The sequence below is a fragment of the Antennarius striatus genome, chromosome 20 (assembly GCF_040054535.1).
Source record: "Antennarius striatus isolate MH-2024 chromosome 20, ASM4005453v1, whole genome shotgun sequence".
NCBI classification, from domain to species: Eukaryota; Metazoa; Chordata; class Actinopteri; order Lophiiformes; family Antennariidae; genus Antennarius; species Antennarius striatus.
The window spans coordinates 4,777,945-4,790,555 of NC_090795.1; the positions used below are offsets into that span (position 1 = coordinate 4,777,945).

Below are 12,611 nucleotides of genomic sequence, written 5' to 3' on the forward strand. Positions count from 1 at the left end.
GATCAAAAAAACAGATCGAGGCTATATAGATCTCATCACAAACGTCTCCACAATATTGAAGAATTTAGTTTATTGATTTGCACAAAAATCTTGAAAAATAACTTTTCCATTGACTTTACATTGACTTTTGTTGGTTTTCCTCCTCGAACCCAGGCTATAAGCAAAACTGGATTTTCTTACATGTTCTTTCAATCATGTCACATCCTGGTTTCCTACTTTAGGTCAATCCAATCACAGTCTCTTCTTCAGCTGCACATAAGATTGAAATGACAATAGCACCTTTTGTAGGATCGAATCTAAATACCTTTCCGTCAACATGGATTGGAGATTCTTCGTTTCAAATAAAAACAACAGTGACTGAAGACTGTGAGTGCTCACAAAAATCTGAACTACAGTCTAAGCGGTCTATAGAAAAAGATGCTACTTTTGAAGACTCAAATTGGTTTAAGATGCACTCTTGTAAATTAATTTGACATCGTAAACATCAAAGCAACATAAAAGAATGCAGGAGCTGAGCCAAGCAGACAAAATGTTAAGTTTGAGCTGTGCTTGCTCTGAGTGATACAATATGTGAACACATTATGTTTAAGAAATATGCTTACTATTAACCGGTTCATTTCACATTGCATCGTTTACACATAAAACAAACGTACACAAAAGAAGCAGCATATTGTCTAAATGTTGATTTATTGTTGAGGTATGAATATTCTCTCTTTTGAAACCTTGTTTTTTTTTTTTTTCACAACCACACTCCACCTGTATGAAATCACTGCGGTGGAATAAGATTAAAAATTATAAAGCAGCCAATTAGATAGAAATTGTGGGGATGAAGTGGGAGCACTCGGGTGACACGACTTACAATCATTTTCCCACATTTTATTTCACATTTCCTTGGAGCCCTGTTTATGTATCAGGTGAATGCAGCGTTGTGGGTCATGCCTTTCAGATCGGCGGGTGAATCTGAAGATGCTGAAACTCATCATCGGGCATCTGTCCGAAGCTCCAGCTCCACTGGGACTGTAAACATATCCAATATTACCACTCCTCCGTAGAGAAACACTTCAGATTACTGCTCGTACTGATGCACTCCTTTCTTTCTGATTATCGCTGGCTGCGGCTCTTGTCAGACAGGTCGTCATCCGTGAGGCTCTTCCAGTTCCGTGCATTGAAGAGTGTAATGGCCGACGGTGCTTAGGATGGGAGATGACGTGGGGGAGGTGTAGGTGAAGCAGAAGCAGTGCTGGCTCAAATGAAGGCATGAGGTGGTGGTTTGTCTAGTCGTCCTTCTCCACTATAACCTCCCCGTGAAGCACCCTTCTCCTCTGTCGCAGCATGTGGAAGAAGAGCTGAGGAAACACTGGGACAGACAAACAGCATTGGTCAGATAGAAATGTCTACTTTCTTCTGCGTAGAAAAAAGAAGAAAAAAAACAAGCTGCAGAACAGAACAGGTAATAGATTTTCTCAGGTGCCCCAAAGCCCGTGTACTAATATCCTAGTTCCAATAATGTCCAACAATGTTGTTTATGCAGTTATGCCTGGGGGATAAAATATCTCAGGCACTTACTGTTGGCTCTTGTGCCTTGGTTTTCTTCACATTTCCTGAATGTTTTCATGATATGATGGCTCATTGCATTAAATCCTTTAAGTAACAATACTGTAACCTATAATATATTGAATGGAAATTATTGTATTTCTTTTACTTTGCCCCCAATGGTTTTTAGAATCGGATGTATTAATTCAATTCAATGCTACATACAAGACTAGAGAACATTTCGCTTCTTAAAAGCAGCAACTTTTTGTAGAGAACAATTTCACTTTCAGTTATCGTAATAATGTAAGTATAAAAAGATGAATGTTAAGAGTTTCTGATCTGATATACATCATTAGCATCATAGTCAAACCAGTGACCTCAACAAGAGATCCTTTACAGGAATGGTTATCCATCATCCTGCTCCACAGTTTTTACCACAAAACGCTCTACAGACGCTCCTTACATGGTATGTAGGACAACATGATGATGATGAGGCAGTAGTAGTAGTCGAACGACACATTATACACGTTGGGAAGCCTCATGGAGTACATTCCAGATCTGCGCACAAATGGCAGAGCAGCATAAATAGTCATCAACTCGCCGATGACTCCCAGGGGGTACAAGACGATGAAGAGGGTGTATCTGTAGGGAAGAAGAGATCCTGTCAGCAGATAATCAGCAAACACACACCAGTGCAATGGTCACACACGTTACATCACACAAGCCTGGTTTCACGATCAGACATAACCTTTTACGGATTTAAGAATCAAATTAAAGCAACTCGGGCTATTGATGGTCCCGCGTTTGACTTTCATTTGCTTGTTTAAAGTTTGAAAACGGTTTAAATTTCTATCAAGAATAATGACAAACTCTATGTGCATCCATTTGAAGCCAACCTCCAATAATGGATACAGCTCAGATTACTATAGTCACAATCCGCTCCTAGTTTTCCCCTCATCCGCCCAGCTCTACCTGCCTTCCACTCCCACCTCATCAGTGCAACTGCCTTCACCTGTGTTTCCTCACCTGATTTTCACCTGCCTGTTCTGTACATATACCCTCCCATTCCTCTCAGTCTCTGCCAGATTGTCTCCGTATCATGCAAAGCTCTCTCGCGTTGATCTCCGGACTGCTTCCTCGGTTTCGACCCTGCCTGTCTTCAACCAGTCTTCCTCGTCTCTACTCCGGTAAACTGACCAGCCTTCTGTCCTTGACTACTCTGCCTGCTCGTTCCCTGTCTGCTACCTGTCACCTGGGATTCCTGTTTACTGAGACTGTTTTTCTGGAATATTGCTGCCATTCCGTGCGAACCTCAGAATAAACTGTTGGACTATTCCTGATCTGGTCTCAGTCTGTGCTGTACTTGGGTCCTACCTCTGACCTGTTACAATTATGACCCAAACTGGAAGAGCTAGAAATCATCGATGGTGCAAAGGCCGTTCGATACGTCCTGTAACATCTCAGCTCCTGAGGGGCAAAACTTTTTAATCTAATACAAAACGCAGAAATCTATTGGTCTGGTGATGAAGTGGTTTCTGAAACCCGTCTTGCAATACTTCACCTACTTCCTACAACAACATTTTGAAGCTGACCAGCTGATTAAAGGGGATTTCAAACTCTATACTGAACCCAAAAACATTTAATCTGGTACATTTAGCAGTATTTTTCAATAATAATCTGCAGCATCCGGTTGTGACCGTAATTTGGACCTCTGATGAATAAATCACTGGCCTACCTCCCACTGTGACAGTGTGGCATCCTAAGTCTGATCTACACAATGACCTGGGGCTACAGAGGTCCTACATTCAGTCAAGACCAAAGGCTTGGGTCGAGCGTCTATCCGGATGTGAAAGAAATGTTAGGTGAACATTCCATGACCAAAACAGATGGTCTTAAAAACAGGAGCAGCTGAACATGAGCCGCTCTCCTGGGGGCCTGGCGTCTACTCTACGCTTGAAGAAAGACGTAAAACGTGGGGGGCAGGGAGTAGAGCGGCAGTTAGTGCACGAGAGTAGAAGGCACAACATTTATTTCACTTCTGATGATCATGTGACGCAGGATAGAAGCAGGAAAAGAAGTATTATGATGGTGAAGTTCAATGTGAGGCTACCTGGATGCAGCACAGCGCTTTAACTGGTGTGATGCAAGGTCTCTGAGGTTGGAAAATTCCCAGTCTGTGTGCTGAACGTTTATCATTCTGCACAACTGACACTCTTACTCCAATTTCAGCTGAGCTACTGAGGCTCAAAACTTCAACGTCACTCTCCGGTGCAGGAGCAAGCAGGAAGGCGTTATGCCACTCTGGAGCCTTTACTAACACTGACAATATATTTATTCAATTTGATGTTTGAGATATAAAAATGAGACCCTTTGCTCACCAAACTACTGTATGTCTTAAAATAATGTGCTTTAAACAGTTCATAAGGTAAAGCTGCACTTTTCAAAATAAAAAAGCACTAATCAATAAACACATGCATGCATCTCTTCTCTGTGAGCCAGGTGAGAGGGAATGCACCACTTCCTACAGTCAGGAAGGCCTGGGTTCAATGTGGGAGCATGCAAGAAGTTAAATTCAGACTGCATTCAGAACATTATGAAGACAACTCAAGCTCATCCCAGCCACGCATCACGATTTGTCCACCTGGCCCATTTGATGAAGTACGGCAGGTGGTGCAGCAGGCTGAATGTGTAGTAGGAATATCTGGTAATCTCTGTCAATGTCCACGCAACCAGGAATAGGATTACACTTTCTTCACTCTGGATCTTTGTTTAAAATGGGGAAAAAAATGGAAAAAGAAAGGGAAAGAAAAGAAAATATGACTGTGGGAATAATGGTGACGTGGTAAGTATACCTCAATCCATTTCTATTTATGCCATTATGTAATATTCTATGTTTTCTCATAGCATATTATTGTTAGTTCCATATGGTTTAGAGGTAATAATACCGTTAAGACAGAAAAGTGATGTCACATTTCATTTGTATGTACAACTGAATGAAGATCTAGTGATCGTCACCTGTCTGATGCTGTTGGTTATGAACCAAACCATGAAAATCCGTGAACACACTTGCACCCCGGTTACGATCACAGATGTCCGGATAATTCCTGTAGTCAAGCAGACAGAGATGGAAAGGTTTACATCTGCGGGGCTGAAGCCACATTTTTACACACATTTTTATTCTGATATCTTCACATACCGATTGCACAATGTCCCACCTGAAAAACGAATGAATGAAAATCAGTACTTAGAGCCAAGAACATATTTAAAGGAACATCAGCATTCCACTCAAATTCTTACCTCAACTAAAGCAAAGGTCTGGAAAAACTTGAGTGTCCTTGCTATACTTCTGTACAGACCCTTGTGTGTGCCTTTCTGGATGTAGAAGCGTATCATTGCCATGGCCAAAACCAGCCACCTGCAGAGTGTAAGAACAGGTTATAACAGGTCATGACACCTGTCAGTGTAAGCAGGGAGAATGAACCTCATATGTGATGGATGGAGTCAGAAAGTCATTTATCCTTCTATACTTTGTTAAGTAGAAATTTAAGGTTTAGTTATTTTAAACTTTAACCCAAAAACACACCTCCCCACATGCACTGTGCTCTAATAGTGCTTACAATTTAAATCACATCAACATCATACCCTCATAAATTGTATTTACATTTTTACAGTACAGTATTTCAAGATAATACCATTCCAAAACTAAAATCTAAACTTTAGCAAGTTTTCATTTAAAATTGTACTTGGAATAAATGCAATTTCTCTGAAATCTATCTGTGAGAGATTCTCTCTCAGGATTGATCAATGGGTTACTATCTTCTTGTCCAAAACGCAAACCTGTCTGACACTGTCACCAATATGAAGCTGAGACAAAGCAGATAGGGAGTGACTGAAATGGAGGTAAAAGAGGAGAAAATAGAAATCTGGATCTGAAATTTAAGTAAATCAAGTCAAAATACTGATGTAAGCGCAAGGCAGATTCTAGAAGTAGGTTTCAGGTGTCGGTTAATATTTAATTGTTCTTACCTCCACCAGACAGGATTTAGAATCTACTCCCTACTGTGAGATAACAACTAGTATAATTTACCATTTGAAAATAAGACAAATTGAAGCTGAAGCTGTGATGATTCTGTTTGGCGTCAAATTTAACTTCTACTCAAAGTCAACAGAAACCAGAAGAAGTTACTGAATTCCATCTTTGGTTTTCTTTTCATAATGTGACACGAATCAGCTTTTTTAAAGAGCTATTTGAACAAACAAATCTGACTTTTTGCATATACAAATAGATTGAGCACCGTCGTCAAACAACATCTGATCTCTAATTTGTGAATTGATTTGAGTGACGTGTGCTGGAACCATCAGTCATAACGTTGCGTAAAAACATTCTTCATAACAGAGGGACATTAATGGAACAAGTATCGATTCCCATCTGATCGTCTGGGTATTTATCATATAATCACGATTAGTAATGGCTGTTTCAATTGTTATTAAAGAAATCTGCCTATAGTGCATTTCAGGGTCCCACACCGGAGCTCCAGTGTCAGTGCGCTCCGGCTATACTTATCACTGCAACTGTCGGACGCGCAGTGGGCCTTTGGCGCTGACGCCGCGCACTCAGCCCTATTTGGACACGGCCGTAGCGCTCCTCTGACACTTTCACCCAACACCATTCATTCATTTTTTATTTTTTTTACCACTCAAATAAACACCGCGTGCATTTTTAGAGTGTATTTTGTATTAATCGAATTATCCGCTCCAGTTTTGTTTTTTTCTTTTTTCCAGATGACGCGTAAAATTGAGCGAGCTGAACAGGCACTTTCAACTTGACACACAGTCCTATAAACAGCAACACACGCTTCCAGTTTTTTTTTAGGGGAGCAGTTCAATTATAACTTTATCAATAGGACACTGGATGGGTGGGGGGCAGATTTACACACTCACCCGGCGGTCATGGCAATGTTGTAAAAAGTGAGCCATGCGGTAGCGAGGGTGCTTTTCGTTCTCTTCTTGTTGTTGTTTTCCTTCTCCTCAACCGTGCCGTCCTCCTCGCTGGACGCCATGGTACCGGGGGGCAGGGTGGGGGAGGTCGGGAGGGGGAGCTGACAGCTGGGGCTGGTAGGCTGGTCGGGAGGGGAGCAGGAGGGTCATCCCTCCATTTATCCGCCCACGGATCGCCTCTCGCGGGACTAGTGGAGCCACAAGAGCGCGTCCAGCAGGTGAGTCAGAGGCGGTTATTATAAGGTAATCCTGGTATGTTGTGGATTTGTAATTTAGGATACCTTGCGTTACACTCTCTTCTTATATTCCTCTACACGTCAGAGGGAAATATTGCACGTATAATATTGTAGGGGATTATTTTTTTATAACAGTTTTAACAAAACAGTTATAGCAAAAGTGTCACATCAAAAGTTCATGATTGGTTGGAAATGACATAAGGCACCAGGGTCAAAGCAAAAAATACACGTGGATCATCTCTTCCCTTGATTTGGCTTGTCTTTCCTCTCAGAAAGAAGGCACTGGGTTCAAATCCTCTTGGAACTTTCTAATTCCTCTGTTAACGCCAAAAACATGCGATAAAAGTGAGTTGGTAACTCTAAATTGGCTATTGACCTGAATGTAAGTCCCATTGGTTGTTTGTCTGTTATGAGGCCTTGGGATAAACCTGCGAGTCCTCTAGTGCTATTTAGAATAGCCCCCACCCCTCCAAAGATGCCAGAAATCCAAGCCTCAATCACTTTATTAGAATTTGCTGAACATCCTTTCAGAAATGTTAACTAGTGTTCTGGATGTTCCGTCATTTTACCACTAGATGGCGATGTATATATACATTATACAGTAGAGGAGCCACAATTGCATTTTGGGTGGTCTGTGGTCTTCAGTGTCTTTGCAACCACTCAACATTTGAGGTGGTTTTTACTGAGGGTGTTTTCAAATCCACTTGTGTTTGTTGATTTTAAGGAATGCTGATGTAGAAACCAGGATGTAAACCCAGAGATGGTTGATTTTTTTTCGATTTCACAAATAATTCTGATGTTAAAACACGACTCAAGCTTGTTCAAGACTAAAGGAGATACCTGCAGTAGATGCTGGGCGCAGATAGACTTTAAAGTTAAAGGTTAAAGGTCACTGAGCCACACACACACACACACACACACACGCACACACACAATGCTGAGTGCAGTGTAAGCGCTTGGGCCAGCAGCGATCCAGGCCTGCGTTGTGTGGAAAATGCTAGTGGGGGCAGACAATGCACCAGCCCTCAGAGGGGCAGGGGTCACCTCGCTGCGACAACAACCCTCGTCTCCCTCCCTTCCCTTCCTCTGAGCTACCACAACATGGGCTCGGGGAGTACATTGAAGTTCGCCCTGTGTGAGGTGTTGCAGTTTGCAGGCCTGTGTGCGCCACTTTTCATCGTCATGCAGAGGTTCGCCAACATCGTGGCAAAGGTCAAAACGTCGGCGCGGCCTCCCGGTGACGGCAGCACTGCCTACTGGTTGATCGTGGCCTCCTCCGTTGCTTACGTCACCTCCACTGCCCTGCTGGTCTGGGTGCCCCTGAAGTATATGGTCTTCATGAAGAAGAAGTTCCTGGTTGGCAGGAAGAAGTGGTGAGTCTGCCCTGGTGCCGGGGGTCCAGAAACAGAGGTCCAGCCCTGACATGAGACCTGACCGGTTGAGCCTGAGCAGGCCTGCAGCTGGACTGCCTAAGAATACCATGAGTTAGCAAGTCCTGCAACTGCCTTTGTCTTCCTTCCTTACTTTTGTGTCTTTCCCTTCCTTTGTCTTCGTATCAGGAGGCCCGTTGCCCTCGTTTATGTGATCATGTCCACATTGCCCTGCTTTGCCTTTCTCATCGCCAGCTCTGAGGTACAACAAGCAGTGGATTGTTGCCATTTCTTTGACTTGTTTGATCATATCAGTTTATGTAGACTCTGAGCCCGATCTTTGTGGCATATCTGTAATAAGAATCAGTTATTTTCGGTCATTTTCTTTGCTTGAAATTAAATATTTCCTTTGACATTACCTAAATGATTGAACATTTTATAGCTGCATGGAATAAAGGTATGACTGGAACATTATGGATAAGAAGCTACTGATAAGCAGCTTGATTCCTCTTCCTGTCCAGGCTGACCTTGTCAAATCATCTGTCCATGAGGCACATTTTCACTTCCTCATTGGTTGCAACCCTGGTCTTATTTGCTGTTTTATGTGGCCCTTTCGAGAGCCCAGTGTGACTCTTTGACTTTTGCTTATCTGGTGTCTTTTACATAAGAGCCGTAAATTCTGCTAAGATGACCATCTTGCCTGCTTTGTTCTGTGTCCTGTTTGCACGAAGTCCTGACTCAGGCAAATATCAGAGCTGCAAGTGATTTGGCCCAAAAACCTCGTACAAGAGGAGGTCAGACATATAAATCAAAATTCTTCTTGCAAAGGTTGATGACTGTCAAGCTAAATTGATCGGTACTGTAGTGATCGGATGTGAGTAGATAAACTAATGATTCTTCTGCTTGTTTGTTCAGGTTCAGATAAATAACAACATAAAAATGGACACATTTACCGAGCTCCCGGTGTCACTGGTCCTGTTTTCTCTCATCTGTATTGACGTTGTGGAGAGGATACGCCATTGCAGACTGACCGGACAGGGTGAGAGCAGCCCTCTGCACATAATACACAAAACTCAACAAGATCTCAACACCTGTAGTCACAACAGTCTGGATACACAATGTAGGAGGTCTGGAGCAACAAATGCAGATAACAGGTCCTAAAATCCATCAGTCTTTTCATCTGTGCAGATGAAAAATGTGTTAAATTGAGGAAATGAGCAGGAAATTACGAAGCCTCTTCTAGAAACAGTACTGAATTGATGACACGTAAGCCATGTTTTACGAAAGTGTATTTTTAGTGCTGTATTCCTTGGGAGAACATTTAACATCAGCAGTCTCTCGAAGCTTTTGCTCCAACTATGCAGCGGATTAATGATTGCATGTTTATTATCATGATATCTCTTGGTGGTGCTTCTCTTTGGATTATACAGATGTGGCTGATTAATATCAACATAAAGTCATGCCTTACTTTATAGTTATTGCCATGTTTGATTCTCAAAAAAACAAAAAAAGCATATGAAAACAAAAGAAATGCAGAAAACTTAAATGAATGCTGACATCTTATTTTTTTTGGACCAGTCTTCTGAAATTCATTTCCTTCTCTCCGTAGCTAATGACATGGAGAGAGATTCTGACATCCCCTCTACTGTCCTCACCCACGTGGAACAGGTGACCCCTGTTACACCCATCGGTCCGGCTGTGCCGGGGCCAGCTGTGCCCAGACAAGCCGTACCGACCCCCATTCCACCGGGAGCAAACCCGCTCAATGACAGGAACCAGAACGGAGCGAGGGCTCGACCAGAGACCAACGGCATAGTCCCGGGAATACCAGGGAATTCCGGGAGGCCATTTAGCATCTCTGGATTGAGCTCACAATCGGCGAGCACCACGGCTTACCGCATGCCCCCGTATGCCTATACGGGCCCCCTGAGGTTCCTGTGTGCCAGTGATGCCCGAGCAGATGTGTTTGTGGATAGTTTTATGTTCTGGATGGACACGGTGGAGATGGTGAGGGTGGCGGGACATCCATTGGTCTACTACTCAGGTTGGGTGTTCCCCATCTATATCTTCAGCTACCTATCCTGCCTGCGGGTGGTGGTCATGCCCCACAGCCCCCTACTCTCCTCTGTAGGAGTGGCCGTTCAGGACTTGCCCTTCTTCTTTGTACGTGTTGGCCTCATTGCCTTCTTTGGCTTCGTCACACCCATCCTCTATATGATGAAGAACCTGTTGATCTGCCTGGCTTTTGTATATTTTAACTTCATGACCAAGTTGAGGGTCTTCAACACAGAGAGGATGGTTTTTTGAAAGCAACACTTTCAGAAAGTCAAATAAAATAATAAAAGATATCAAATAAAAGATATATTCAATGCATAGGTTGGAACCAGCAGGATGCCAAGATCCAGTGCCAGTTGGAAATCTTTCAAAGTTTAGCTGCATCTTTGGTGTTGGTGAAGCTTCATTGAATTAAAATATTTCGCACCACACAGTCTAGTTTACATATGGAGATTTCTCATTTCATATTGATAGCAAGTTACTGCCATGAAACTGTTTAAACTGTTTGCTAAACTTGCAGACACATTTTTAATGCTAGCTTTCCAACACAAGGCTAGTGTACAGTGATATAATTTGGCCAACACTACTACACTCCAAAAAATCTTTTAAACACATATTTAATGCCACAACAAATCTTTTAATGCTAGTTCAAAGGGTACGTTGAGGTTGGATACCTTTAAAATATAAGCTCATTTCCCTCAATGTTTCCAGTACACTTAAGGGAAACCAGCAGTTAAGAGCATGAGAAAAACTGAGACCAGGATTTAATGAATGACTGTGTCATTAAACCAAAGAATGACTTTGTGCAAGAAGCAGCCAAGAGATTCTGCTGAAATGCATGATGGTACTTGTCACTGGCGAAAAAAGGAGCCAGTAGGTGATTATCTGTCAAATGACTATTTTGTTGTGTATCATTTACAATAATGTTGGGGCATATTTTACCCTCTTCCTCACCAAGTGTGGCACCTTGAGAATGTACCTGTGCTTGTCTTGTTGTTTTTTTTACTATTATAAAATGCAGTGAAAACATAAAAAGCATGAATCTGTTTGTATTTTTTTTATTTATTTTTTTGCTCAGTTATAGTCTCACAAGAAAACCAAAGTGTGAGTGTGTTTCGTTAATACATATATTTTGGTAAGATTAATAAAGAAAGATATTCAACTATATGCTGCATGTTTTACTTGTGTTTTTTTTAAATCATGTATGAGGAATTTACTGACATCAGCTGAAAGTACATACAGTATATGTTTTTGAACGCCACTCAGAACTTTCACTGGAATTCATCCCTTCTGTTCCCAATCACTCCTCCAGGGAACAGCTTTCCTGTCATTATTCTACACTTTCGTATCATCACATCCCTTCCTGCAATCTTGCATGTTCCACAACAAGAGAGCAATGATAAGCGAGAAGTCATTACATGTGTATCATCTGAATGAAGTCAAAACAGCATCTGCAAAAATACACATTGTTTTTGTGGAGAATCATGAGACAAAAAATCCATTAATGTGCACCAACCACTACATTCAGCATCACAAGAATAAAACATCGCATATGAATGGTGAAAAATTTGTCACAAATCAAGATCTTAATCATTACTACCCTCTAAATTTTGCCATTCATTTGCTTGGCCCATTTTCATCAACCCATTATTCAGCTAATAACAGACATAGAAAAGAATCTGTTAACAATCCAACAGTGTCTTCAAGCACTGGACTGCAGAAAGACAAAGTCTGCATCAAACTGCTAAATGTAGCATTTACAATTTATCTGTTGTGGAAGTAAACTGAGTACAATTTACGATTCACTGATGATCAGAAACTTGACAAACAAACTAATGAATGATAATGTTGCATCATTGTTTAGTAACACATTTAATTATTAATTAATGCATTATTTAAGATAATACTGCCAATTATGATTGAAAATCGGATTAATTTTACATACTACTTTAGTAAAGTAGTAAGTTATTAACTGAATATTTCTTTTGTGTTTTACACGGCGTTCTTACTTGTTTGTACCCCAAAACCATTGCTGTGCATCCCTGCAGAATGAGGCCACAATGGTCAGATGTCCACTCACTTCCCCAATAGGAAGCAGGATATCCTCCTCTCATCTCTTTCTACTGACTTGTATCATCATTGCACTCCTCACCCGGAGTCTTGTGGACCTCCTGGTGGCACAACACAAAACCAACATCAGCAAAGTCCTCAAAACTCAATGTAATCCTGCTGTACTTTTGCTTTAACAATGATGAAGTTGGAACACTCCTGACCAGTCGTGATTATCTTAGATCTTTGGATCCTCCTTCTAAACCAGTTTTTGCTGAACCACTCCCCTGACCTCACACTGAAGGCCTATTTCAAATTTTAGTCACTCATTGAAGCGTACTGACATAAATTAATCCGCAAAATCCATCAT

The 12,611-nt window shown here is 41.7% G+C and overlaps 2 protein-coding genes across 3 annotated transcripts; one reads left to right on the plus strand and one right to left on the minus strand.

Annotated features, from left to right (window-relative positions):
- Window positions 1–50: 50 nt before the first annotated feature.
- Window positions 51–6,605, minus strand: hacd1 (3-hydroxyacyl-CoA dehydratase 1). Of its 2 annotated transcripts, none has more exons than XM_068343753.1 (7): window positions 6,475–6,605; window positions 4,831–4,948; window positions 4,730–4,748; window positions 4,549–4,637; window positions 4,175–4,296; window positions 1,997–2,175; window positions 51–1,357 (listed from the first exon to the last, which is right to left on the minus strand). In XM_068343753.1, the coding sequence occupies exons 1-7, from the start codon at window positions 6,591–6,593 to the stop codon at window positions 1,275–1,277; spliced, it is 729 nt and encodes a 242-aa protein (XP_068199854.1). In that variant the 5' UTR covers window positions 6,594–6,605; the 3' UTR covers window positions 51–1,274. The 2 variants fall into 2 exon arrangements, with proteins under 2 accessions (XP_068199854.1, XP_068199855.1); XM_068343754.1 differs by having other exon boundaries at window positions 4,831–4,905; window positions 6,475–6,594.
- A 961-nt stretch (window positions 6,606–7,566) lies between these two features.
- Window positions 7,567–11,164, plus strand: LOC137614155 (transmembrane protein 236-like). Its single transcript, XM_068343752.1, has 4 exons — window positions 7,567–8,140; window positions 8,327–8,399; window positions 9,053–9,176; window positions 9,747–11,164. The coding sequence occupies exons 1-4, from the start codon at window positions 7,869–7,871 to the stop codon at window positions 10,442–10,444; spliced, it is 1,167 nt and encodes a 388-aa protein (XP_068199853.1). The 5' UTR covers window positions 7,567–7,868; the 3' UTR covers window positions 10,445–11,164.
- Window positions 11,165–12,611: the final 1,447 nt, after the last annotated feature.

Excerpts from the sequence above, each read along its gene's own strand:
- LOC137614155 (XM_068343752.1), top strand. The coding sequence starts at position 7,869 with ATGGGCTCGGGGAGTACATTGAAGTTCGCCCTGTGTGAGGTGTTGCAG. Across the intron at positions 8,141-8,326 it reads CTGGTTGGCAGGAAGAAGTG|GAGGCCCGTTGCCCTCGTTT; the intron begins GTGAGTCTGCCC and ends TCTTCGTATCAG. Across the intron at positions 9,177-9,746 it reads TTGCAGACTGACCGGACAGG|CTAATGACATGGAGAGAGAT; the intron begins GTGAGAGCAGCC and ends TTCTCTCCGTAG.
- hacd1 (XM_068343753.1), bottom strand. The coding sequence starts at position 6,593 with ATGGCGTCCAGCGAGGAGGACGGCACGGTTGAGGAGAAGGAAAACAAC. Across the intron at positions 4,297-4,548 it reads TAACCAACAGCATCAGACAG|ATCCAGAGTGAAGAAAGTGT; the intron begins GTGACGATCACT and ends TTTTAAACAAAG. Across the intron at positions 2,176-4,174 it reads TACTTCATCAAATGGGCCAG|ATACACCCTCTTCATCGTCT; the intron begins GTGGACAAATCG and ends TCTTCCCTACAG.